Source organism: Pollachius pollachius (genome assembly GCF_949987615.1).
Source record: "Pollachius pollachius genome assembly, chromosome: 19".
NCBI lineage: Eukaryota > Metazoa > Chordata > Actinopteri > Gadiformes > Gadidae > Pollachius > Pollachius pollachius.
Genome location: NC_136952.1, coordinates 5,354,000 through 5,380,434, shown reverse-complemented (window position 1 = coordinate 5,380,434; position 26,435 = coordinate 5,354,000). Strand labels below are relative to the sequence as shown.

Sequence of the window (26,435 nt, the reverse complement as noted above, 5' to 3'; positions counted from 1 at the left end):
ACGATACACTTTAGTTACACATTCTAACAATTCACTGTAACACTATATTGTTAATTACACTGTAGCTACACATTGTAACATGGCACTATAAATGGTAGTGTAGCTCCACACTGTTCCGCTACAATGTAACAGTATACGCTCACTGTATATCTCCATGCTTTATTTGACTATCAGTACATCACCAACATCACCGATTTAAGCTGGCATGACAATGGAATGTTAAACTGCACTACGCTGTAACACTGCCCCACGCTGTAAGATGCACAGCATGTATGTATGTGTGTGCGTGCGTGTGCGTGTGCGTATTTGTCCTCTACATCAGCTACAGCAGTGTGTGGATCACTGTACTGGAGATCGCTCCGGTTGGTGTTGACAATTAGCAGTTTAATGAAGATCACCGTGCACCTGTTCTCCGGTGCTTCGAGTTAACACTGAACCAACCTTTAGGATGAATCTTTACAACCTCGTCCCCCATGATCACGCACAACACAGCCGCGATGTGTATTTCAACCGTAATTAAATGAACAATCTGCCCACGGAGTGACTGTGTCCCCGCGACGAGAGCGTCTTCAGCGTGTGAATGTTGATGTTTTAATTCTGCCCTTTCTCTTTCCGCAGAGTCCTCCTCCTCCTCCTCCTCCCTCCTCCCCTCTCTGCTCGCCGCTCCTCTCCCCTCCTCCTCCTCATGCTCAGCTCAGTCTGTGTCTCCTCTTTCAAAGGGCGCAAGGGTGGGAATAAGTCGTCCAACAAAGCATGTTACAGCGCAGACATGACTTGTCCGTCGGAAAGCGAGAAAATCGTGATCAACTGTGGCGGGGTGCGGCACGAGACATACCGGAGCACCCTAAAAACGTTACCGGGCACCCGCCTGTCGTTCCTCACCGAGCCGGACGCCTACAATAACTTCGACTACGACCCTAAACTGGACGAGTTCTTCTTCGATCGCCACCCGTCCGTTTTCTCCTTCATCCTCAACTACTACCGCACGGGCAAGCTCCACTGCCCCAACGACGTGTGCGGACCGCTCTTCGAGGAGGAGCTGGCCTTCTGGGGCATCGACGAGACCGACGTGGAGGCTTGCTGCTGGATGAACTACCGCCAGCACCGGGACGCTGAGGAGGCGCTGGACAGCTTCGAGAACCCCGAGCCCGAGGCGCCGGAGGACGACCCGGCGCTGTGCGGGGCGGACGGGGACCTGAAGCGGCTGTGCATGCAGGAGGACGCGCGGAGGGCGGGTTGGTGGAAGACCTGGCAACCCAAGATATGGGCTCTGTTCGAGGACCCATACTCCTCCAAATACGCCCGGGTGAGTGTGCCACGGTGCCGGCCGCCCGTCTGGTCGTGTGTGTGTGTGTGTGTGTGTTATTAGTATAGGATCATGTGGGGATACTGTGCTGTGCTGTGCTGCACCAGCGGGCGTCGTGGCAACACGAGAAGTTTATTTGAATGAAGTTCAGCAGGCGCCGTCCTTCCTTGATTACAGACGAATGTTCTTACCAAGGGCAGATCTGGTCTCGGTGGAGACGTCTTGTATTGGATGACAGGTGCTGCACACTCAGGAGGTGAATAATTAATGCTGGTAGCGCAGGTAGAATGGAGCACGGTCCGATGTCTGATATAAAACCTGGGTTTCGATCCTCTGCTTTACCGCTCTGGAAAATATGCGACGTTTCCCCACCGAGTCATTGTGTTATTTCCCCCCCCCGACGTCTTCCAGTCATAAGCATTTTAATATTGTAAGTCAGGACGCGCGTGTCCGTTTTACGACGCACATCAGCGACCACGTATCATATCAGTGTTATAGTGTGTGATTTATCGGAGCGTCGAGCCATTGGTCCGGCGGCTCTCCGTCTTTACGCACCGACCGCACCGATGCTTGGCCCCGCACTGGACCGCCGCTCGCTCCTTCGCGACGCCAGACGAGCCTTTTTTAACAGATTAACAACGAGGCAGAAGGCAGTGAATCTCATATTCACAGACACACGTTCACAGACACACGTTCACTGACACACAGACACAGACACACACTGCAGGTCTCGTGATGTGATGTTAATATGATGGGGTTGGGATTGCACAGTGATGTCTGTGTGATGTGATGTGATTTGGTGCTTGTCTGATGTTTGTCTTTTTTTTGTAAGGTGATGTGAACGTGAGGTTAATGTGGTAGTGTGATTTTAATGTGATGTGGAGTGATGTCACTGGATTGTGTGTGTGCTGTTAGTGTGATGGTGCATTTGTGAAGTTTGCCTTGCCTAATGTTAATGTGAAAGAGTTAGTCTGGTGTTGAGATTATGTTACATTGGTGTTGTGTGATATTCGTTTTGATGTTGTAAGTGTGATGTTATTATGATGGTGTGATGTTACTGTGACGTTGGTTTAATTCAAGTGTGATGTTGGTGTGATGGTGTGATTTCCATTTGATTTTCATGTCATGGTATGATATTGTTGATATAGGATATAGGTGGTGTGTTTTCCAGATGGCCTTCAGAACCTATAGCCACTGAATCTACCGTTATAGAACAATTATATTTAGCAGTGCATCTGTTATCGCTGTGTGCGTGTTTTAGTTTCTTTCTGTTTGTTCTAACAGCGTTTGTGTGTTAATGGCCTGTTATACTAAGACAGAGAGGGAGAGAGACAGAGAGAGAGAGCGAGAGAGCGTGAAAGAGAGAGAGCTGGATAGATTGAGAGAGATGGAGAGAGAGCAAGAGAGAGAATGATAGAGTCAGACACACAGGTGATCAATACTTTGATCTCATTCACATATTCTGGTGCAGGCGCGCACACACACACACACACACATACACACACACACAGTGGTAGTTCTGCCTCAATAGTGAGGGATGAAAGAGAGCGAGAAGGGGAGGGTTCCTTCGAATCGCCCACCAGTGTGTAGGACTTATTCCCAGTCCGCCCATTGATCTCATATTGATGATCACCCATGAGGTCTGCTGTTTTTCTCTCATGCTCTCTCTCCACTTTCTCTCTCTCTCCCCCCCCCCCCCCCCACACACACACACACACACTCGCTGAGGTTTGTGGCAGTAAGGCAGTTAGCCTAAATCCTCCCAGGAGATCCTGGGTTCCTCTGGGGTGCTGGGTTCTGTCTGTCTGTGGAGTGAGCATGTCCTCCCTGTATCCACATAGCGTCCTTCCGAAACACAAGCTTCTTCCCCACCTGTTGCTGTGTCTGAGATAATACCTGAAACACAACGTCCTTCAAACACCTCAGCTCCTGAAACTTATATACACAGAGTGGCTTCTTCATCAGAAACACCTTCCTAATACTAGGTGGGACTTCCAAATTACCCCAGGGGTCTGGTGGCTCATCAAGGTGTTGGACACATTTCATATATATCCTGCTCCATGCAGAAAGGATGGCGCGTTATCTTTCAGGAAGAAGCCATTGGAAGATGCTTGGGCTGTGGCCATAAAGGAATGGTCAGCAGCCATACTCCGGCAGGCTGTGGCATTTAAGTGACTCTCTACTTGTATCTAGGCTATGTTTCTCCAGTCATCTGTTCAGTAGCTCTGAGGCCGCTGTAGCCCAGCGCGATGTTTTGAGGTTCTGTCCTCTCCAGGGATAGATGCGTTGGGGGTTCCTACTGGCTACAAGAGTAACCATCTCTTTTCTGTCAGCGAGGACCAGTCCGAACCTTCACCTCTGACCTCTTGGTAACAAGGCGTCTCTGCTTGGTTCCCTAAACAGTCTCTCTAAACCATACTGTTGCGCTGAATCCCCAGCACAGTTCCGGGTCCCTGGGAGACTCCAAACAATCATTTCAACATCACATCACATCTCAAAGTGTCTATAAACACATCCTATCGAGGAACACATGAGTGTTTCATTTGAAGATGAATATCTGTTTGTTAACGTTCAACTCCACTCCCTGTTCTGGGTGCACTGGGGGCAGCATTGGATTTGTGAGTTCTCTATACATAATAAAACCACACATTACAATACATTAAGATAATACTTATATTGTCCTTACATTACATCATATTACATTTCAGTAAATGAGGATAATACAATGTGCGGCTGCGCTGGGACAAGGCATCCCAGTATCTTTGTTTCTGTGTGTTTACTGCGTTAATTAATCCATCACACCCTACTCTAACCCACAGTCGATACCAACCTGTCCATGAGGCCTGGGGTACGGTCTGTAGTTCCACTCCGGCTACGCCAGTGACAGCGGCTGCTTCTCCCTGTTCCCTGATTGGAGAACGTCCCCAAGGTCATCGGTGACGTCACGGTGACATCACCGGGGGTCGTTCAGAGAGGTGGACTTGAAAACAAAACGACGCTTGAAAGATAGAAGTCACCATTTGCCCTTGTTTTACACACGGCCTCTTTTACACTGAGAGAGGGGAATGGGGAGAGGGGGATAGAAGAAGGGGAGGAGAGGAGGGGGAGAGAAGATGGGGAGTAGAGAGAAGAGAGGAGGGGGGAGAGGAGAGGAGAGGACAGGGAGAGAGGAGGGGGGGAGAGGAGAGGAGAGATAGGAAGGGTAGGATAGAGGAGGAATGGGAGGAGAGAGGAGGAGAAGGAGGGGCACGATAGTGAAAGTGGATCGAGAGAGACTATTATTCTCTCCACGTGGGAAGGTCAAGCTGGGCTGGCAGTCAACTGTGATGAATTATGATCACATTAAAAGATCAACGCAGAGGACAACCCAGTGCATCCAGAAACCAGTACAAACCAGTCAGAACTGCATTAACCAGCAGGAGGAACCTCTAGAACCAGACAGTAGAAACCAGTAAAACATCTTTAACCTGCTGCAGCAGAAAGACGCATAAGGTGTAAAATAACTCTGCTGCAAGAACGCCTCCTCTACTACACTCCTTTCACTCCCTTCCCCCCTCCCTCCTCTCTTTCCCCTCCCTCCTTTATTACGCTCCTTTCACTCCCTCCCCTCCCTCCCTCCCTCCCCTCCCTCCCCCCTCTCTCTCCCCTGCCTCCTCTATTACACTCCATTGACTCATTTCCCTCCTTTCCCTCCCTCCTCTCTCAACTCCCCCTTCTCTATTTTACTCCATTCACTCGGTTCCTCCCCTCCCTCCAGCCCCTCTCTCCCCTCCTTCCTCTATAACACTCATTTCAGTACCTTCCCTCCCTCCCTCCCTCCTTCTCTCCCTCCCTCCTCTACTCTTTTCACTCTCTCCCCTCCCTCCTCTATTACACTCCTTTCACTCCCTTCCTTCTCTCCCTCTCTTTCTCCTCTCTCTTTCCTCCCTCCTCTATTACACTCCTTTCACTCCCTTTCTCATCTCCTTCCCTCCTCTTCTCTCTCCTTCCCTCCATTCCTCCTCTCCCCTTTTCTCTCTCCCCTCCTCTCCCCTCTCTCTTCTCTCCCCCCCTCTCTCCTAGCAGACTGTCTTTGTGCTGAATCAGCTCTGTCAGCCAAATGGACAAAACTGGGCAGCACTCTGGCTTCCTACAGGGATCCTTCCTGTTCACACACGTAAACACACAAGCAGACACACAGACACACAGACACGCAAATAGAACCACACAAACATACACACACGCACAAACACACACGCGCATCAAGTACCCATCGTGTTGCTGTACCTGTAGAGGTGTGGAAGACCCAGCGAGAGGGGGGGAGGGGGGGGGGAGGGTCTGGAGGTAGGGGTCTTCATGCTGCTAAGCGTTGAGGATAAATCTCTGGCGTGTCGCGCACCACAACACATTGGCCTTTACTCTGTGTGTCTGTCTGTCCATAAAACATCACGCTAACCACTCACACTCAGCCCATGAGCATCCATCAGCCCAGCTGACAGGGAGAGCTGCTATTAGCCCCAGGCTAGCTGCTATAGGCGAGCGGCTGTAGGCTATGAGGTTAGAGTACATTTGTCATCACTTCTTATGACAAATGTACTTATTGTAACAAATGCACTTATTGTAAGTCGCTTTGGATAAAAGCGTCTGCTAAATGCCCTAAATGTAAATGTAAATGTTAGAGATTGTTAAGTTTAGGTATTAGGCTAGATATAGTTGGGTATATGTATTGGGTTAAAGATGGGGTCGGGTGTAGGGTTAAAACATATTAAGTTGAGGTATTAGGATAGATATAGTTAAGTTGAGGCATTAATGTATTTCTGCTTAACTTTAGATCTGAGGACAAACATGGTTAACGTTAGGTATCAAGCAAGAGATGCTACATTTTTGGTATTGGGTTAGATATGGTTATGTTATGTATTTGGTTGAAGATGGTTAGAGATAGGTGTAGGGTTAAAACATTTGAAGTTTAGGTATTAAGATAGATTTAGTTCAGTTTAGATATTAGGGTAGATATGATTAGGTTTAGGTATTAGGCTAGCGATGGTAAGGTTTATGGTAAGAGGTTAAGTTTAGATGTTAAGCTAGAGAAGGTTAGGTTTAGGTGTAAGGTTAGAGATTTTATATATAGTTTGGTATTCCACAAAAAGGGTTTGGCTTGGATCCCACTGAACTCTTTAAAACTCTGGCGGCTATTTTGTAGTGCTTATGAATAGGAAGCAAGCGTTTTGCTTGCTGTTTTTGCTTTGCTGAGCGCAGCATGTTTTTGGCAGAGCACCCTGGACATAGAAAGAAAATAATTGTCCTCATTATTTTACTACAAGCATTTCTACTGTTTACACTGCTTTAATGCTTCTAGCGTGTCTACACGTTTAATTCTATGGGTATTTTTTCTACTTCTTAAATACCAGTGTTTCTAGTCCTTAAATACTACTCGTTTTCTACACATTTAATACTGTAGGTGTTTCTTCACCTTAAATACTTCTCATGTTTCTACACTTTTAATACTATGGATGTTCCTTCGCCTTAAATACCAGTGTTTGTACAACTTAAGTACATCTCGTGTTTCTACTTAAGTACTGCTAGTCTTTCTACAACTTAAATAATACAAGTGTTGCCTAGCTACTAGCAGTATCTGGTTCGAAGGTTCTGGTTGGTCCCTCAAGGTCACATAATTTTCACACCAAACTTGTACCTCCATGCTCACCATTTGGCATGTAGTGGTCCAGCCATGCGTTACGGTGTGGGAGCAGTATTTGGCTGAGCCCTGTCCTTGGTGCTGAAGAGGAGAAGGCAGTGGTTGCCATGGTGACAGGGAGTCAGGCAGGCTGTGGTGATGCTGTAATAACCAGAGGAGCTCTGCCGCAGTAGAGCAACCTTCCTATCCTCTCTCTCCTATCCTCTATCTTATGTCCTCTCTCTCTCGCCCATGTCCTCCCTTTCTCTTGTCCTCTCTCGCTCTCATGTCCTTGCTTTCTCCTATACTCTCTCGCCCCTATCCTCCCTCTCGCCCTTTTTCCTTTCCTCTCACTCCTGTCCTCCAGCTCGCTCTACTATCATCTATTCTATCTCTCTTATATCCTCTCTCTCTCTCTCTCCGTTCCTCTTGTCTGCCCTCTCTCTCTCTTCCACCCTCTTCTATTCTAGATCCTCCTATATATATTTGAAGTGGTAAAAACATTCCATACACCACGCACGCACACACACACGCACACACACACACTCGTCATCGCTGGTCCTACTCAAAGCGTGACAGCCCCTCAGATGGCTGTGGAGGCAGATCCGTGATCCACATATGCTGGTGTTTGTGGTGGGGGTGGGGCTGGTGGTGATGTGAGGTGAGTGGAAGTGGTGGGGCTGATGGTGGGGGTGGTGTAGAACATTGATGTTGGGGTGTCTTTCCAGCCAATCTTCACTGGGTTGGTGTTAGGGATCGGGTTAGGGTTCGGGTTAGGGTTCGGGTTAGTATTTGGGTTTGGGTTAGGATGAGGGTTAGTATTTGGGTTTGGGTTAGGATGAGGGTTAGTATTTGGGTTTGGGTTAGGATGAGGGTTAGTATTTGGGTTTGGGTTAGGGTTAGGGTTAGTATTTGGGTTTGGGTTAGGATGAGGGTTAGTATTTGGGTTTGGGTTAGGATGAGGGTTAGTATTTGGGTTAGGGTCAGGGTTGGTATAGCACTCCCTGCTACCCCTTGCTGTCACCGTATCGTTAAAGCGGTATGTCGGAGAAGTTGGGAGTCTCTCAGACTCAGGCGATATGCCGGAACTTGCAACGTCGATACATTTGGAGCGCCCCGGTGGTTAGGGTAAAGAACTGGCTAGAGCGAGTTCCATTAAGGCCCAGACCTTACCGCAGTGGCCGGGGTCCGATTCCTGCCCATGGTCCTTTGCTGCATGTCTTCCCCTCTATCTCCCAGTCCTTCCTGTATATCTTAGCCTACAATAAGAAAAAAGTCGATACATTCGTGGTTTAGCCAAATTTCAATAAACCACAGCAAGTTCCAACGTCAACACAAAAGGATTCACGCCATCATTTGTTTTTGGGCAAATGTATCACGCTGCAAACTACGTTACTTGACGTGCGGTTCTGGTGAGCTAGCTCTGGGATTCCGTCAACCACAAATGAACTGTCAAACGCAATCTCTGAGTTGTGAAGGGGGCGTCGGGATCCTCTGTGCAGCTCTGCGATGGTGTCGCTCCAGGCCTCTCAGGTGCCGGCGGCAGCTGGTCTGCCTCCCAGATCCAGACAGTAGTGAGGGCGGGGGGAGGGGCTAGACGGGGGGGGGGGGGGGGGGGGGGGGGGGGGGGGGCTGAGCCCGCATGTTGGGTCTTCAAAGACTGTTGCTGGCCCACTTGCAGATGGAGGGAGAGAGGGAGGATGAGAGAGAGAGAGAGAGAGAGAGAGAAAGAGAGAGAGAAAGAGAGAGAGAGAGAGAGAGAGAGAGAGAGAGGAATAAGCGAGGGAGAGAGATTGGGAGGTAGAGGAAAGGAGGAAGAGTGATATCGTGTCTAAAAGCAGCAGTCTAGCACAACCCTCTAACACATGTGATGTAGGCATCTTTGTTGTTTCCTCCTCCTCTTCAACACTGGGATAATATTAAAATCAGGAGGAAGGACAGAACACTGGGCTGCAACCCATTGGCTGGGTTGCAGCCAATCAGAACGTCACCACTATGTCTCCCAAGCATTAACTTTTGCGTGTGTGTGTGTGAACAGGAGTGTCTGTCGGTGTGTATGTGTTTGTAAACAGGTGTTTGTGTAAGTAGCAAAGTAGGTCAGATAGTGATGAGCACAGCAGATGAAAAGAGAGAAAGTTGGAACAAGGGAGGAACAGAGATAGAGGGTGAGATCCTAAACTTGGACTGAAAACAAAAATTGTTTCCCTTGTGTTCAATCTTCATTCCAAGTACACACACCTTTATTCACACGTACATGCACATGTCCGTTCACAAACACTATCACACAAGCACACACACACACACCTCAGTCGTTCTACATATATCCATTCTTATCTGCTGGCATGCTTATATCTTGAATTGTGTTTGGTAGGATTGTGTCGTGGCTGGATTGTTCTATTACAGGTTGAATATACTTGGTTTGATTCCCAATGTCAACCCTTGAAAAACCCTTGAGCAACAACCCCTACACCATTAACCTATACTTATTATATAAACTCTGCTCACTAGAGCACAGACGTGTTCCTTGGCAATCACTAGTGCCAAGGCATCAGCTTGGTATAAGTGAGCCTGGCTCAGAGGCAGCCAATTGGCTGCTCCGAGTCCGATGACACCCAACAAGGCCCTGTTTAGAGATTCTCAAGAAAACTTGTGGATGGGGATGGAGGAGGTTACCCAACAATCATCATGAACCCCTGACAACCTTTCAGGGTAGTTAGTTTGTTGGCTGTGACCATAACCAACCTACCCACCCAATTTGGAGAAAATCATGCTCCGCATTTTGTAGATACCCTGTTAACAGACTCACAGACGAGCAGGAAACATAACCTCCTTTGCGGATGTTATGATGACCTGTCTCTGTAACCACTGTTCAACCCCTACCTTCTCCTTAATGACCTGTCTCTGTAACCACTGTTCAACCCCTACCTGCTCCTTAATGACCTGTCTCTGTAACCATTGTCCAACCCCTACCTGCTCCTTAATGACCTGTCTCTGTAACCACTGTTCAACCCCTACTTGCTCCTCAACCGCCTCTGTGTTCACTGTCTAACCCCTACCTGCTCCTCACCGACCCGTCTCTGTGTTCACTGTCTAACCCCTACCTGCTCCTCACCGACCCGTCTCTGTGTTCACTGTCTAACCCCTACCTGCTCCTCACCGACCCGTCTCTGTGTTCACTGTCTAACCCCTACCTGCTCCTCACCGACCCATCTCTGTGTTCACTGTCTAACCACTACCTGCTCCTCAAATACCCGTCTCTGTGTTCACTGTCCAACCCCTACCTGCTCCTCACCGACCCGTCTCTGTGTTCACTGTCTAACCCCTACCTGCTCCTTAATGACCTGTCTCTGTGTTCACTGTCTAACCCCTACCTGCTCCTCAACGACCCGTCTCTGTGTTCACTGTCTAACCCCTACCTGCTCCTTAATGACCTGTCTCTGTGTTCACTGTCTAACCCCTACCTGCTCCTCAACGACCCGCCTCTGTGTTCACCCTCCAACCACTACCTGCTCCCTAATGACCCGTCTCCGTATTTCGAGGAGTGGTTTTGACAGAAGGCTTCCCAGTGATGCCCTCTCCCTCCCCAGCCAATGTGCTCCTCTATAAATACACCCTGGGCCTTCAGCAGCCCGGTCAGACCATCAGAGGGGGAGACGTCTGAAGCCAAGCGGAGCGGCTGCCTTCAGGGGAAAGACACACTCGCAGCCCTCCCACTAAATCGCTCTCCCCTTGGATTCCCTTGGCCGTGCCTCAGAAACCGTGCTCTTGGTTGGCCTCGGCGTTATGTAAAAAGGCGGGGAGGTGCTGGAGGCTCCAACGTATATCTGTGTTGTATTATTCATCCGGTAATGCAGAGTGCAGCTTATAAATAGACAGCAGGCGGCGCGGCACGCGACCGCGGCTGGCAGCAGCACGCGCCAGCTCTAATGGATCAAGCTACACCAGCGTGACCAGAGGAGACACCGGGTGAACACACCTCCCACTGAGGAGCAGGGAGGAGGGGGGGGGGGGGGGGGGGGGGGGGGGGGGGGTGAGGGAGACAGGGATAGAGAATGAGGGGAGGAAGAGAAAGGCAGGAGGAGAGAATGCAAGGGAGAATAGGATGAGAGGGGCAGGAAAAGCAGGAGGAGGGCAAGCGGAGGGGGAGAGGAAGTGAGGAGGAAGAGAAGGGGAGGAGGGGGAGAGGAAGAGAGGAGGAAGGAAAGAGGGGAAGTGGAGGAGCCAAGAGTCTCGGATGTGAGGATATATATGAGAGAGACGAGGATTTTAAAGAGCTGACAGGAAACTAAATGCTAAATCAATGGCTCTACTATATGATGGTAATGCGAGATGTATAACGATCACAGTATCATTAGGTATAGAAATAGCCATCAAAAACAGTATACCTCCACTTATGTATAAAGCACTAATGCCAACCTTTACATCTAATCACCACTTAGAAAGTGAGTGCATCTTACAGCCACTAACTGTAAAGAGTTGCAGAGACACGCATAATTATCAATGTTCAGACCCCGGACGTTGACAGGGTTCAAGGTTCTGACACAGTAGATGTTTGCTCTACAACTGTTCTAGTAGTTCTACAACTGATTTACCATGGTTCCAACACTGTTCTAACAGTGTTCGAACACTTTACTTTTCTACCAATGTTCCAACCAGTTCCAACACTGTTCTAACACTGTTCTTCTAATTCTGTCGTACCGTGGTTCCAACACTGTTGTTGTACGGTTCCAATAGTGCTCTGTTCCAACATTCCTCTGTACCAGCACTCTCCTACCATTGTTCCGTTCCAACACTGTTCTGCTCCAGAATACTCCAGCAGCATCAGCCACTGAACATTATCTATAATTCATCTACTTCCCCTCTCTGTACCTTGTCCTCATGTGTCCATCCCACAGCATCTCTAGCTCTTCACATGGCTTATCACACAACTCGACGGTAGAACGTCACAGATGCGTTTTAACGCCAGGCCTCGTGAGCAGCACAGTGGTGTAAGGAGTGAGGCACAAGCACATGATGAGCTTTCAGCGAGCACTGGATGCTAGGTCTGGGGTTTGAATTATGTACCGACGAGGACATACATTATGCAGCTCAGGAAGCTTCTGCTGACAATTAGTATTGCCTCCATGTTTGGATGGACAGGCTCTGAGAGGCAACTCAACTGGGAGGTCGTGAATTTGTTCTGTCAACTATGTCTAGGGTATAGTAGACAGTTGGTTGGGCTTCGATGCTCAACTCCATTGGAAATATTGGCAATGCCGAGGCTGAAAGCTCATTGTGTGCTCCCTGCTTTATGGAGTCATAGCTCTGAGGAAACCATCATCAGGTCTAAGGATCAGCATATCATGCTCAGGAGATGTTGTTCAATAGGAGATCGCTGGCTTCCATGTTCCGCAAGAAAGAAAATACAATTCTGGAGTGACTGGAGTTTGTCTTTGGATTGAATCCCCCTGCAATGCTCTCGTTCTCCTCACGTGTTTCCATGTGGCCCCTAACCTCGTCCGCCCCTTTCTCTTCTCTCCAGTACGTGGCGTTTGGATCCCTACTCTTCATCCTCATCTCCATCTCCACTTTCTGCATGGAGACGCACGAGGCCTTCAACACCATCTACAACCGGACGGAGAACGTCACGGTGGGCAACACCACGCACGAGGAGATCGTCTATGAGGTGGTGACCGACAGCTGGCTGACCTACGTAGAGGGCATGTGTGTGATCTGGTTCACCATCGAGGTCCTCCTCCGGGTGACCTTCTGCCCGGACAAGGCCGAGTTCTTCAAGAGCACCCTGAACATCATCGACTTCGTGGCCATCCTGCCCTTCTACCTGGAGGTGGGCCTCAGCGGCCTGTCCTCCAAGGCCGCCAAGGACGTGCTGGGCTTCCTGCGCGTGGTGCGCTTCGTGCGCATCCTGCGCATCTTCAAGCTGACGCGTCACTTCGTGGGGCTGCGTGTGCTGGGCCACACGCTGAGGGCCAGCACCAACGAGTTCCTGCTGCTCATCATCTTCCTGGCCCTCGGCGTGCTGATCTTCGCCACCATGATCTACTACGCCGAGCGCATCGGCGCCTCGCCGGATGACCCCACCGCCGCCAAGCACACAAACTTCAAGAACATCCCCATCGGCTTCTGGTGGGCCGTGGTCACCATGACCACGCTGGGCTACGGGGACATGTACCCCGAGACCTGGTCGGGCATGCTGGTGGGGGCGCTGTGCGCTCTGGCCGGCGTGCTGACCATCGCCATGCCGGTGCCCGTCATCGTCAACAACTTTGGGATGTACTACTCCCTGGCCATGGCCAAGCAGAAGCTGCCCAAGAAGAAGAACAAGCACATCCCCCGCGCGCCACAACCCGGATCCCCCAACTACTGCAAGCCTGACGCCCTCGCCATGGCAACCGCATCGCCGCAAAGGCTCCTGGGAAATGTGCTAGGTGGCGTCATAGGATCTGGAGGATTGGCGGGAGACTGCCCCCTGGCTCAGGAGGAGATTATAGAGATCAACAGAGGTGAGTCACTTTGTAAAATCAACTTCCTTGAGAATTACAGCCGCATTCGGCAGGTTAACATGATTCAGATCTCTTCAGATGTGATGGAGGTTAGGATGTTTGCTGGAGGTTACATCTGCTGCAGGTAACATTTGAGAGCTACATTTAGAAAATAAACAGCCGGAGAAAAACACCCCCTCCCTCTCTGCTCTCAGCCTCTCTACATTTCTCTGCCATTGAGAAGAGTTTCACTCACACACTTCATGATGTGAAAAGATGAGAAGAGATGCCCTGATTGGTCAGAAATAATTAATCCGAAATCTCAACGGTTTCACACAGAGGCGTTAACTTCTCACTGAGCACTTCATTCACTAACAGCTGACGGAAGACTACAACACATTCCTAACGAGACCACAAATGAAAGGACAGCTCTTAAATCTTCCCGGCAGCACCTGTGAGCACGTCCAGGTGTGCTGGGGTAACAGGTGTCACGCAGTGTGGAGGAGGAACCTGTGGTCTCTCGCTTCTCCTCCCAGACTCCAAGCAGAACGGGGACGCTGCCTCGGCCGCCCTGGCCAACGAGGACTGCCCCAACATCGACCAGGTGCTGAGCCCCGACGAGAGGAGCCCCGCCGTGAGGGGGGGTCTGGGGAACAGCCGGGAGCGCTACCAGCAGGACCGCGCCTGCTTCCTCCTCAACACCAGGGAGTTCCGCACCACAGACGGCAACGTTCGCAAAGGTGGGTCGCGACAACAGCAACAAACGAACACACACACACACACACACACACACCAGGGTGCGTGTAGACGGCACGTAGAGCGAACGTAGACGAGAACAGGGCGACCTCATTAACACACGCACTCGGTGATGCAGCAGGTAAGAGTGCAATGAGAACGGACACACATGCACACACACACACTGGTCACAAACACACACACACACGCATACAGTACAACTTGTCCAAACACACACAGCTCTTCTGCTCCACTCCATGATTTCAGTTCCTCTTATTGGCCGAGCCATCTGTCCGTCACATGCGACATGTTTACTCTGTGTCTCCACCTCACCATGCTCATTATCCATCCCTCTCTTATCTCACGCTAACACTGGTTCTCTCTCAGGCTCTCTATTACTCTCTCTGTGTTTCCCTTTCTACGTTTGCCTCTCTCTACTTCTATCCCTTCTTCTCTCTCTCTCTCTCTCTCTCTCTCTCTCTCTCTCTCTCTCTCTCTCTCCTTTTCTCTCTCTCCATCATGCCCATATATAATCTCTCTCTGTCTTCAGGACTCAGATAGTGAACCATGCATTAATTTACTTCTTGTCACTTGTCTTTCTCTCCCCCCCCCCCTTTCCTCCTCCTTCCTCACCCCCCTATTCCTGCCCCTTATCCCCTGACCCCTAACCATGTTTGGGTCCATACCCCCTTCTCCTCCTCTTTCTGTTGCTCCTTTCCTGGGTCTCATCCTCTAACACTCCTTTATTTATTTATGGCTCAACCTCCATCACCACCACCACCACCTCCTTCCTCTCCACCTCCACGTCACACATCTTCCTCCATTACCTCCTACCTCCTCGATTGTCCCCACCTCCACCTCCAAATTCATTATCCACACCCTCACCTTAACCACCCCTATCTCCTCCACCTTCTTCTCAATCACCGCCTCCTCCATCACCTCCACCACCTCCTCCTCCTCCACCTGCATCTTGACCACCTCCTTCTCCATCACCTCCTCCTCCACCTCCATCATGACCACCTCCACCTCCACCACCTCCATCATGACCACCTCCTCCAACACCTCCTCCTCCACCTCCATCATGACCACCTCCTCCTCCACCTCCACCACCTCCTCCTCCACCTCCATCATGACCACCTCCTCCTCCACCTCCACCACCTCCTCGAACTCCATCACCTCCACCACCTCCTCCTCTATCACCTCCACCACCTCCTCCTCCACCTCCATCATGACCACCCCCTCCTCTATCACCTCCACCACCTCCTCCTCCACCTCCATCATGACCACCTCTTCTATCACCTCCACCACCTCCTCCTCCACCTCCATCATGACCACCCCCTCCTCTATCACCCCCACCACCTCCTCCTCCACCTCCATCATGACCACCTCCTCCTCTATCACCTCCACCACCTCCTCCTCCACCTCCATCATGACCACCTCCTCCTCTATCACCTCCACCACCTCCTCCTCCACCTCCATCATGACCACCTCCTCCTCTATCACCTCCACCACCTCCTTCTCCACCTCCACCATGACCACCTCCTCCTCTATCACCTCCACCACCTCCTCCTCCATCACCTCCACCACCTCCTCCTCCACCTCCACTACCACCTCCTCCTCCACCTCCACCACCTCCTCCTCCACCTCCATCATGACCACCTCCTCCTCTATCACCTCCACCACCTCCTCCTCCACCTCCACCATGACCACCTCCTCCTCCATCACCTCCACCACCTCCTCCTCCACCACCTCCACCTCTGCTTCCACGTCCCTGATCTAAAACACTCCTACACCCCGTAACTGGCCGCGTTGCCACTGGCTAGAGATGAGCCCAGTCTCCCCTCTGACGGAGGACTGGTATAAGATGGAGGGGTCTCTGCTACAGCAGGACCTCAATGCTAACGCCACCTCCTCCTGGATCAAACCCTAAGAGGAGCAGAGGTAACATGCTGCTAACACACTATCCACATGCTAGCACACCGAGCATGCCACACGCAAACAAGGTCCATATGGGAACCCCGGAGGAGGCACAGGAGAACACACATGCACACACACACTGACTCACACACACACACGCACACACACACACACGCACGCACACACACACACACACACACGCGCACACACACACGGTCCATGTTGTGTGCGCACCACATGTGCCATACAGTGTTAACCCTGAAGCGTTTAAACCACAATGTGACATAAGGTAGAGATGTACTGCACTAGTATTCAACTCAAACTTGATTTTAAACAATTAGTATTCTTTGTTTGTAATCCATGTGGTGAAACCTCACCTCCCCAGCACACTGTTTCAGTGTTTGAAATGTCTTATGAGGGATTTCTGCTACATGTGTCATTTCCATCACATTAGCTATATTGATATATGTTTAAGAGTGTGTGAGTGTGTGTGTGTGTGTGTGTGTTGTGTGTGTGTGTGTGTGTGTGTGTGTGTGTGTGTGTGTGAATGGCGCTGCGACTGGTTGATGGTGTGTGTGGATGATTGACAGGTCAGATACTGGGAGTCTGGGAGGAGTCTTGTTGTCTGTTGTTGTCTGATGTTGTCGTTGTTGTTGTCGTTGTTGTTGTTGTTGTCATTTCTCTCTTCAGGTTGTGTGCTCTCACGCGTCTGTATGTCTTCTATATCTTCTATATTACTATATATATCACTGTTACCTCAGCCGCCTGATGTTGTGTTGTTTCGTCTGTGTAGCTTACTCCTCCTCCTCATCCTCCCCCCCTCCTTCTGTGTGGCTCCACCCCCTGCTGACCCCAGGCTGACCTCTGGTGCAGGTGAACCCTCCTGAAAGCGGTTCAGGTCAGGATCAGGTCAGGGTCACAGCCGCTGACTGTGAACCCCAGCAGACCAGGGTATGCTGGAAGGGATATGATCCCGGGTATACTGGCAGGAACATGTTGCAGTGGTTCAACCAAAGCTAACGGAGGTCCCAGATTAGAGGTCACAGGGGTCAGCAGCGCTGGAGAGGTCTTGGGATGGTACATCACCACTCCAGGACTAACTTCCTGAAACTAGAATCGCTGCAGCTGCCTGAAGCTGGTATGGACAGAGCTATCCCTGTAGCGCTGAGCTAGCCTGAGCAGCTAGCCCAGTCCTGCTGGGATAGTCTGAGCAGAGGTAGCCCTGAAGCGCTTCGCTAATCTGACTAGAGCTAGCCCTGTAGCGCTGAGCTAGCCTGAGCAGCTAGCCCAGTCCTGCTGGGATAGTCTGAGCAGAGGTAGCCCTGAAGCGCTTCGCTAATCTGACTAGAGCTAGCCCTGTAGCGCTGAGCTAGTCTGAGCAGCTGGCTCTGTAGCACTGAGCTAGTCACTGAGCCGCCAATCCTGTAGCATAGGAGAGTGACGTACCATTACCCAAACCACTAAGCTGTGCTTCCAGTGCCTAGGGTAGAATCACAGTCCAGAGATGGTACTGAGTTCAGCCCAGTGCTTTGACTGTAAATAGCTCAGCACTTTGAAAAGCTGTACACACAACCACAGAATAATATTAAATAAGCAGTTGCGGTGGTGAAGCATTTACATGCTGACCACGCAAATAAACAGAGACAAGCGGAGAGAGAAAGAGACAGAAAGGTAGAGCGGTCTGTAACAGGTAAGACACTAGGGGTAACCTCCTCTCCAATCCATCCCTCTTTAAAAGCTAGACCAGGGCCAAAGCTAGAGCTACCCCCCCTTCAAACATTTCCACCCTATTGGCTGAAAAAAGAACCTCTCTACAGCTGTCCACTTAGTGGTGATGGGTAAAGGCTGGATTTGGATCCAGTTCTCCTGAGTTTTAAAGAGGGAAGGTCCAGCTTTGTGTAACTGGTATCTGTGTGCTTTCGTTTCTGTTTGAGTTGGAACTTTAATTGGCGTTTGCGAGACATTCTGTTTGACCTATGACCCACCAAATGCTCCTTGCATGGCTCGCAAAGGTCAACCCTGGTAAACCTCTTTGATTGTTCTCCTCTGCTTCTGTCTCTACCTCTCTCTCTCTTCCATTCCCTTACCCCTCTATCTCTCATCTTCTTCCTCTGTCTCTCCCTCCACTCTCTTTGACTGTCTCTCGCTCTTTGCTTTCTCGCCCTCCTTCCCTCTCTCTAACCGTCTCGTTCTCATTTAGTTTTGGTAAACCGATGGTTTAGTTTATTATTTCCAGTTCTGTGTTTGTGGAGTTTTTTTGTGTTGTATGTGATCGTGAGTTTATCTGTGTTCTCAGTACTGTTGTTATATGTGCCTGTACGACAGTTTGGTTAAGTTCTTTCGATATCTATTATTGTAATTATCTTTTGTGCTTTTCTTGTTTTATTTCTATTTTTTTTACTGATGTTTTATAATCATAATACTAGCTAACAATCCCCAATGAATTAAACAGGCTAACAAACATAAAATAAATTAATACATAACTAATTTATATATATATATGCGTTAAAAAATCACTTGATTTAAGGCAGTCAACAAAAATGGTTTGCTTTTCCGACTTTTTCATGTTTCTTGACTCATTCGTCACATCTAAATTGAAGCTGGCTAGCTACTGCCCGTAGGCTATTACAAGCGATCCTGCATCGCAATGTTGCTGGGATAGAGTTTTGAAGTGGTAAAGATACGGGGGAGGGGTTAACCAGATATATAGGAGAGGTGTGTAAGCAAATATAGGATAAGCGATTTTCCAGCTATGACGAACCAGGTGGAGGGCGTTGAACACCTAGGGGAGGTGTTAACCAGATATAGGGGTGGGTTGGGTTAACCAGCTAGAGAGGACGTTAACCAGCATTGTTGGAGGAGGTTCTAGTCATATAGCTTAGCGGTGTGTGGTGGTCAGTGGAGATCAATACATATGAAGATGAGAAAGAGGAGACGTAGCATCCTCATCACACCATCGATTTCCTGTAGGAACAGGAAGGAGCAGGAAGCCACTCCCCTGACTTTCCAGATAGTCAGCAGTTCATTGACAAAGTCTTTCAGGAACAGTTGGTCACATCTTAAAGACAGTCGCAGGATGAACTCTGGCTAGAGTGTGCACCCATACTTTATTCATATCTCTCCAACTCTCTATCCATCTCCCATATATATATATATATATATATATATATATATATATATATATATATATATATATTTCCAACCTCCCATATATCCATCTATCTTCCACCATATCTATCTATCCACATATATCCATCTATCTATTCATCCATCTATATAGATATCATCTATCCGTCCTCCCACATTTCTATATTCCTACATATCTATCTATATCCATTAATCTCTTCCGAGAATAATTTAGTTTGATGTTTTGATGGGTCGAGACGTATAAAGTGACTTGTCTGCTGCTCAGTAGTTAAAGTTAACACCCACATTTACAGTGTCTATAATTAACCATCCAGCATACATATGTACATGTCTCGTGTATAACTATGTAGCGATCAACCACCAGCACAACACCTGTGTTCTGCCTCCCCCTAGAGGTGGACGTTAAGCTTCCATCGCTCAGTCTGCTTAAAGAAAGGAACCATTTTAAGTTGTCTTCTTTGCACAGTGATTAAATGAAGCATTTAAAACAGGATTACGACGATCGTTAACAGCCATGGAAAAACCCTTAATGACTTATAAACATTTATCTAGAGACCAAACAAAGACCGTTATAATGAACTTAAGCATTCAAATCGTAATATTTCACCCAGCTGCCTTCTGAATGGGACCAAGCCACAATAGGACAGGATAGTATAAGAATAAAAATAAGGAGGTTTTTTTTACGTGAATGATAATTCTATGATTCCTTATTTTCATGACATTACACATGGATATATTACATAGTGTCGACCCGATGATAGCTGGAGTGAGCTGTAAATGTACCCTGTTAGACAGTCAGACCGAAACAGCCAGGCAGGCAGACAGACAGGGCTCCAGCCATCATTGGAGTGTCTGTTATTGGTTGGGAGTTCTCCAATAACGAGCGTCGGAGCACCCACCTGTCCGGTCAAGTCCCAGGGAACTGTGATCTGGCTAGTTAACTAGATGAACCTTCTGGTTCTTCAGTTAGCTATCTTAACCAAGTTAACCTTCTGACTGGTTAGCTACCCTAACCAGGTTAAAAAGGGGAACTATGGGAGAACAGCGTTAAATAATTTATATATATTATAATATATATATATATATATATATATATATATATAGATATGTTCCCTGTGGCTTTCACCAGAGGACGACAGCACTCTCCTCAAACATCCTCTCCCTGGGGAAGGAGATGGTGTCATGGGGAAGGACGTGATGCCGTTGTTCTGTTGGCCAGGTGAAGTTGTCAGGGATGCCGATTTTCAACTAGGGATGTGATCCAAAACACCTTGACATGGTTATTAGTACAACTTGCCGACTGTCACATTTTAAAGCTTTAAAAGTTTAACTCCTTATTAAAATCCATTTTCTTGTTTTGTCCTGTTTGTCTCTGTCTGTGTCTGTCCTGTATGTCGAACTTTTGCATTTTAATATTTTAATGACTTCATTTTCTCAATATTCTCTTTTCTATTCTATTCTTATTTTCCTTATTGTCATTGATATGTTGAATTTCTAATGTTTCTCACCCAATATAATATCATATAATAACCCTACATAATATAACGTAATAAACGTTACATGGAACCTGTAAACACCCTTAAACATTTTAAATGAACTGAACTTAACTCATATAATAACATCCAACAATATCAAACCTTTAAACATTGTAAACGAACTAAACGGTGAATATATGATATGAAACCTCTAAACACCCTAAAACGCTTTAAATTAACCAACCAAAAATGAATATGTAAATAAATAAATGATACAACATGAAATATGAATATGAATATATGAATATAATATGAAACCCCTCAACACGCAATCTGATGTTTTGGTTTAGCGAGCGCTGACTACGACAAGTCTCGTAGTCTGACCAACATCTCAGGGGGATCCTCCCTGCGTCTGGCCCCCATCAGCAGCCCCTCCTACGAGCCCTACCAGACCCCCGCCCCCCTGCATCGCTGCCGTTCCCCCATCCCCTCCATCCTGTAGCCCCGCCTCCCGTTGGACCAAGCGCACTGGAGGGTTAGCTGATTGGACAAGGTCTAAAGCGGTTGGATGAGGAGCTTAGCAGTGGGTTATCTGGTCCCTGATTGCTCAAGGATTTGAGGAGTGGGTTGTTCGCTTGACAGAGGAGTTTAGCAGTTGGGGAATTGATTAAATGTCGAGTGGAGCCGTGGGTTCCCGTCACTAGTACAGTTGAGGAGGAGGCCACAAAAACAAGCAGCAATAAGACAACGTGACTCTGAAGAAAGACAAAAACGATGGTGTGCCATGCATGCATAAGGCTAGCTGATGAACATATTAGCAGGTTTAGCTCTAGCTAGGAATACATGTTTTTTTTTAATTCTCGTAAGAAATGTATGAAAAAAAGATCTGATTTGGATAGAACCTCAAAAGGCTACCAATGGTAAAACCCACAGTAAAACATGTGCTGTGATGTGTTTTTTAAATAAGTGTGTTGTGCTTTCTGGAACAAGTCCATGACCAGTGACTCCAGACCTTGTCCATAGATAGATTGATTGAAGTTAGGTCTCATTCTATCACACGAAAACCCTTTGAGCATTAAGGTACATTTCATGTGAAATGGTATCATAGGTATTATGACTATGAGGGTTGCTTCATAGGTCTTGTGACGCGCCGTGATATCATAGAGCAAATGACCAAGTCTCTGAAGGTAACATCCCAGAAGGTATCTGTGCTTTTGCATCCTTCTTGTTTATGATCCTGTAGTTGTTAATTGGCTTACCTCCGAAAAACATTCATCAGCCTTAGATTTGACGTTCGCTTTTAGCATATGTTTCTATTCACCACAGAAATAAAGAAAATGTTTCTGTATAAAATTAACCCACACACATTGCTGTTTATTTTTTCATCCAAGTCTAAAATGTTATTTGATATCAAATTCCCACTAACTACTATTATTATAAAACTAAATTATTATAAAAAGTATGTACTATTAGGTAGGTGTTACATACAATAGTATTATAATTAATTCTATCCACATGAGTTTGTTTTACCAAAACTTTCTTATTTTTGAATTGTTCTATTTTGTTTATAATGTAATAATATATAAATTTATGAATAAAAAAAGCAACCTCCTAAAATCAAGCAATTTCAAATTATAGTAGTTTGATCATATAATAATTTATATTCCTCTTGCAACCTCCATGTAACAGATATCATTCAAATCCCATGATATCAAATGATTAAGCAAAAAAAAAGAAAAGAAATACATACATTCATATATGCAATATACATGCAATATACATTGATGCTGGAAACGCACTGTGCCCATATATGTAAATAACCAGATCTATTTTTAACCTTAAGAGTGCACAGACCTAATAGGCAGTTGACTTGTAATGTCTGCTTTCTGTGTTGCCATCTAAATGTATTGACGGGTTTCAATGTCATGAGCCACACGATCAGCATGATCGAGACTTCTTGATAGTATGTTTTACAAAAGTGATTTTGATTTTTGCAAAAGTTCTGTAAGTATTTGACTTGTGTTGTCCGTGTGTACTTCTCTGTTCTTTGGATCTTTATAGCAAATGTTTGTTCTTCAGTTTTCTTGTTCTTACTGTTTTCCTTTTTTTTGTACTAATGCATAATGATCTGTTAAATCTGAGCTGTATGGAGAGTTGGGGTTTTTAGTTGAAGCTCTTTTGTTTAAAGACATATATGTGCTTCCAAGATAATGAGCTCCTCTTATGTGGAGAGTGTTTCCATCTTGTATGCAAGCTTGATGTGTGAATCCTTTACTGACAACAACATGTAATGTTTGTATAGTGTGTAGAAGTCATTTTTGAGAACCAAACATGACTAGCATCTGGAGAAAAACCATCACAATATAACGCATCTGGCAACCAAACAACACTATATTACACATCTGGAGACAAAAAATCACTATATCACATATCTTGAGACAAAACATCACCAGATTACACATCTGGAGACAAAACAACACTAGTTACACATCTGGCAACAAACCATCCCTATATTACACATCTGGAGACAATGTGTTACTTACATGCCATGATCTATCATCTACAGATGCATTTGTTGTTTGATTGGCCATTAGTGCACATTTGGTGTAATGACACCTTTTGAGTAGGTTGCGCAGACAGTTTGCAACAACGATTCACACATTTCACGCAGAAGCATGTTGAGGCCTTCAGTCTTTCAATAGTCAAGACACAAAGAGAATTTCCCTTAAGTTGAATGGATGTATTTTTTGAGAGCTACCTAAATATGTAGATATTTAATGCACAATAGTGCTACATCGCCATGCTCTCATATACACATGATATCAAGTGGTGAACTCATCTTATAAAAAAACGCACAAATGCCATTGGCTATCTCTTCCAATAAGGATTCAGATCTCATCCTTAAAATATTGTTGATATTGAAATACTAGGTAACTGTAAAATATGTTTAGAATGTCAACACTTGTAGATCTTCAAATGAGCCTGCTACAGGGACTTTTTTTTAAATTAATTTGTCTGTAAGGGAATGATTTCGCAGTGGTCACTGTACAATGTTCCTAACTTGTTTTATCACACAGCCACCCCCTTCATTTGAGCATTGAACATCTGTGATTTGTAATGTAAAGTGTTCATATTAGCAACGGATTGTACTTCAAATAGAGTGCATTGCAAGATAATGGTTAGAGTGAGTTTAAGTCACCCTGGGAATTCTGAAAGCTGTTAAAAGACCTCTATGAGGCCCACGTAGGCACTGATGTCAATATGAAGAATCCAGAGTAACCGGCTAGACTCAGCTAGCAATTCTTGCTAGATGGCTGGTTCTAACTAGAATGTATAATTCTACACGTTAATGATCGATATATTAAAATCCTATACAATATATAGTTGAATTTGTTTGTATTCAGTGTTTTTACATATTCGTTTTCAAGTATTGCTGACATCACTTCTCTGAGTGTTGGTAAAATGTTTCTAAACATATACAAATGGACGGCTAGCACACGCTTCATGTGACGTGACCTTGTTAATGCTGCTAGTGTTTCACCATTTCGGCAATTATAACTTACATCAGTCATTGTAAATCTGTACCGCTAAGGTGATCTAAATATATTTTGCCACCGTCCTGGTTGCCATGGTGACATCTCCTGCGTAGATCATCCACACCAGGTGGATCACCTCAGATAACTTGCAGGTTACCGACACTTGGAGCCACTGTCCTGCCTTGTTACCAATTATTTATATTTTGGAACTGTTCAAATTCTTCAAGACTTCTGTACTCGTGATGAAGGGGGAAGAGCTGTTAAGATAGACGGGTGGATGGTGTTTGTGTTATGTGATGTTCATGGATGGATGGATGAAGTGATGCTGGATGGATGGATGAGTACTGTCGATGGAGGGATGAATGAATACTGTTGACGGATGAATATTGTCTCATTGTGTGTCTTGTCTCTGTAATGTCCACTCCAACTTTCCTTGTTGTTGAGATGTGTGTTTGACTCTCATAAGCCCAGTCACCCAGCAGTCTGCAGGTAATGGTTACCCTGCACTATCACATGATCCACAATACTCACTTTAAACCACTACAGAACCACTACAGGCACACGCTCAACAACTACACAGTACTGCTCAATTACATTGTTCAAATTATACTTAAAACTACACATAGCACACCAAACACTCCACTTCACCATACCAAACACTACCCCAACTATGTCATACTCCACAAATACAACTCCAGACGCATGCATGGTTTACCGTTCATGTCAGTAACAAAGCCAATAACTAATCAATCTGAACTGAACACTCCACAACTGAACAACTAAGTAATTTGCTGATCCACATGTATTAAAAGTTTAAAACAAATACGTTCACACCAAGGTCACGCTGATTATTAACTGCGTAATAACATCTGACAAACGAGAGGGAGACTGTGATGATGGCAGGGGTGAGTTGAAGGCTAATTGCTGTGTCCTCCCTGTGTCCACAGTGTTGAGTTTCTAGTGGTTCCTTCTAACGAGGGGAGTGGGATGGAGGGTCCTCGCGGGGCCAGAGCCAAGGGACCAGACCCCTGGCTGGAGACAAGAGACCATCTGCACGCCACCTTCTTACCAAAACCAATCAACCAACCTATCATCAGAACGGAGAATCTTCACCCTCACTTTCGACCTTCTCCAACGTTCCCCAGGACATCCTGACAGACTTTGCACTCACTCACTTTGGGAGAAAGAGACTTCCTGTCACATGAAACATTTCAAAAGACATCACGCGCAGTTCCGTGCTCCATCTTGCAGCAGAATGACGGACTGACCCACTGAGCAACTTCCCCCCCATCATTGTAGCATCTCCGCTAACAAACTGTAGCAATTGTTGACTGGGAACTCTTGTTCGTTGTCCTCAACAGCTTGGCGGGAGGATTTTATGCATTGGGAGATGTTGGAGATGGTATTCTCCACCTAAACTATTTCATTCACATGTCGAATCGTGCGTGAGTGACAGAGAAACAGTCTTAACTCTCAGAACTTTCAATGTCCCATAAGGTATTTATCCATCAACTTGGTAAAAACAAAACAGACACAACTTACACAAAAATATGTATGTATATATATTTATATGTATATATATATATATATATATATATATATATATATATGTGTGTGTGTATGATGTGGAAATGCCATCGCGATGCCCCACATTTACATTCAATTACCAGCGAGGAGATTCCTCCTGCTGGTAAAAACCAAGTCTTCCATCCGCTTCCGATACACTACCGTCCAGAAACATAGCGCTCAACTGCACTACGCACCAACCCTCATGTAGCATCTGCACCAAACACAGCCCTGACCGCGCCTAATTTATCACAACATATGCAACTAGAGGATAAGCCTGGCATTCTCTGTCCCTCATGTGGCGATGGGTATCCTACCTAACTGCCTGGTGGTGGACACGGGAGTCTTAATGTTTTTGCTCCACCCTCCCCTTCCCCAGAAATACGCACATGATAGACAATGTCCGACAGCATCGCTCACATCAATCACAGGAGAAGAGATGAAGGAGACAAAGCTCATAGATCCCAGACCACACGGCAAGAAGGACACTGCCACGTCCTACCTAGGAGTCAATCTTCTCAAATGGGCCAATCATGAGAGATGATTCACCTTGACAGGAAGCCTACACTGCCAATGAGGCACAAGAAACCCTGAGACACCTACTGCCCCTGTCTCTCT

The 26,435-nt window shown here is 46.9% G+C and overlaps 1 protein-coding gene across 5 annotated transcripts; it reads left to right on the top strand.

Moving 5' to 3' along the window:
* Nucleotides 1–633: 633 nt before the first annotated feature.
* On the top strand, nucleotides 634–21,217 carry LOC307090429 (voltage-gated potassium channel KCNC1-like; the record flags this gene model as incomplete). 5 transcript variants are annotated; one of them, XM_079757073.1, is made up of 5 exons in its annotated part: nucleotides 634–1,306; nucleotides 12,481–13,462; nucleotides 13,978–14,181; nucleotides 16,784–16,804; nucleotides 21,066–21,217. In XM_079757073.1, 5 exons carry the CDS (start codon nucleotides 686–688, stop codon nucleotides 21,215–21,217), a joined length of 1,980 nt encoding a protein of 659 aa, XP_079613199.1. The 5 variants fall into 5 exon arrangements, with proteins under 5 accessions (XP_079613199.1, XP_079613200.1, XP_079613196.1 ...); XM_079757070.1 differs by having other exon boundaries at nucleotides 686–1,306; nucleotides 12,481–13,474; XM_079757074.1 differs by lacking the exon at nucleotides 16,784–16,804 and having other exon boundaries at nucleotides 676–1,306.
* Nucleotides 21,218–26,435: the final 5,218 nt, after the last annotated feature.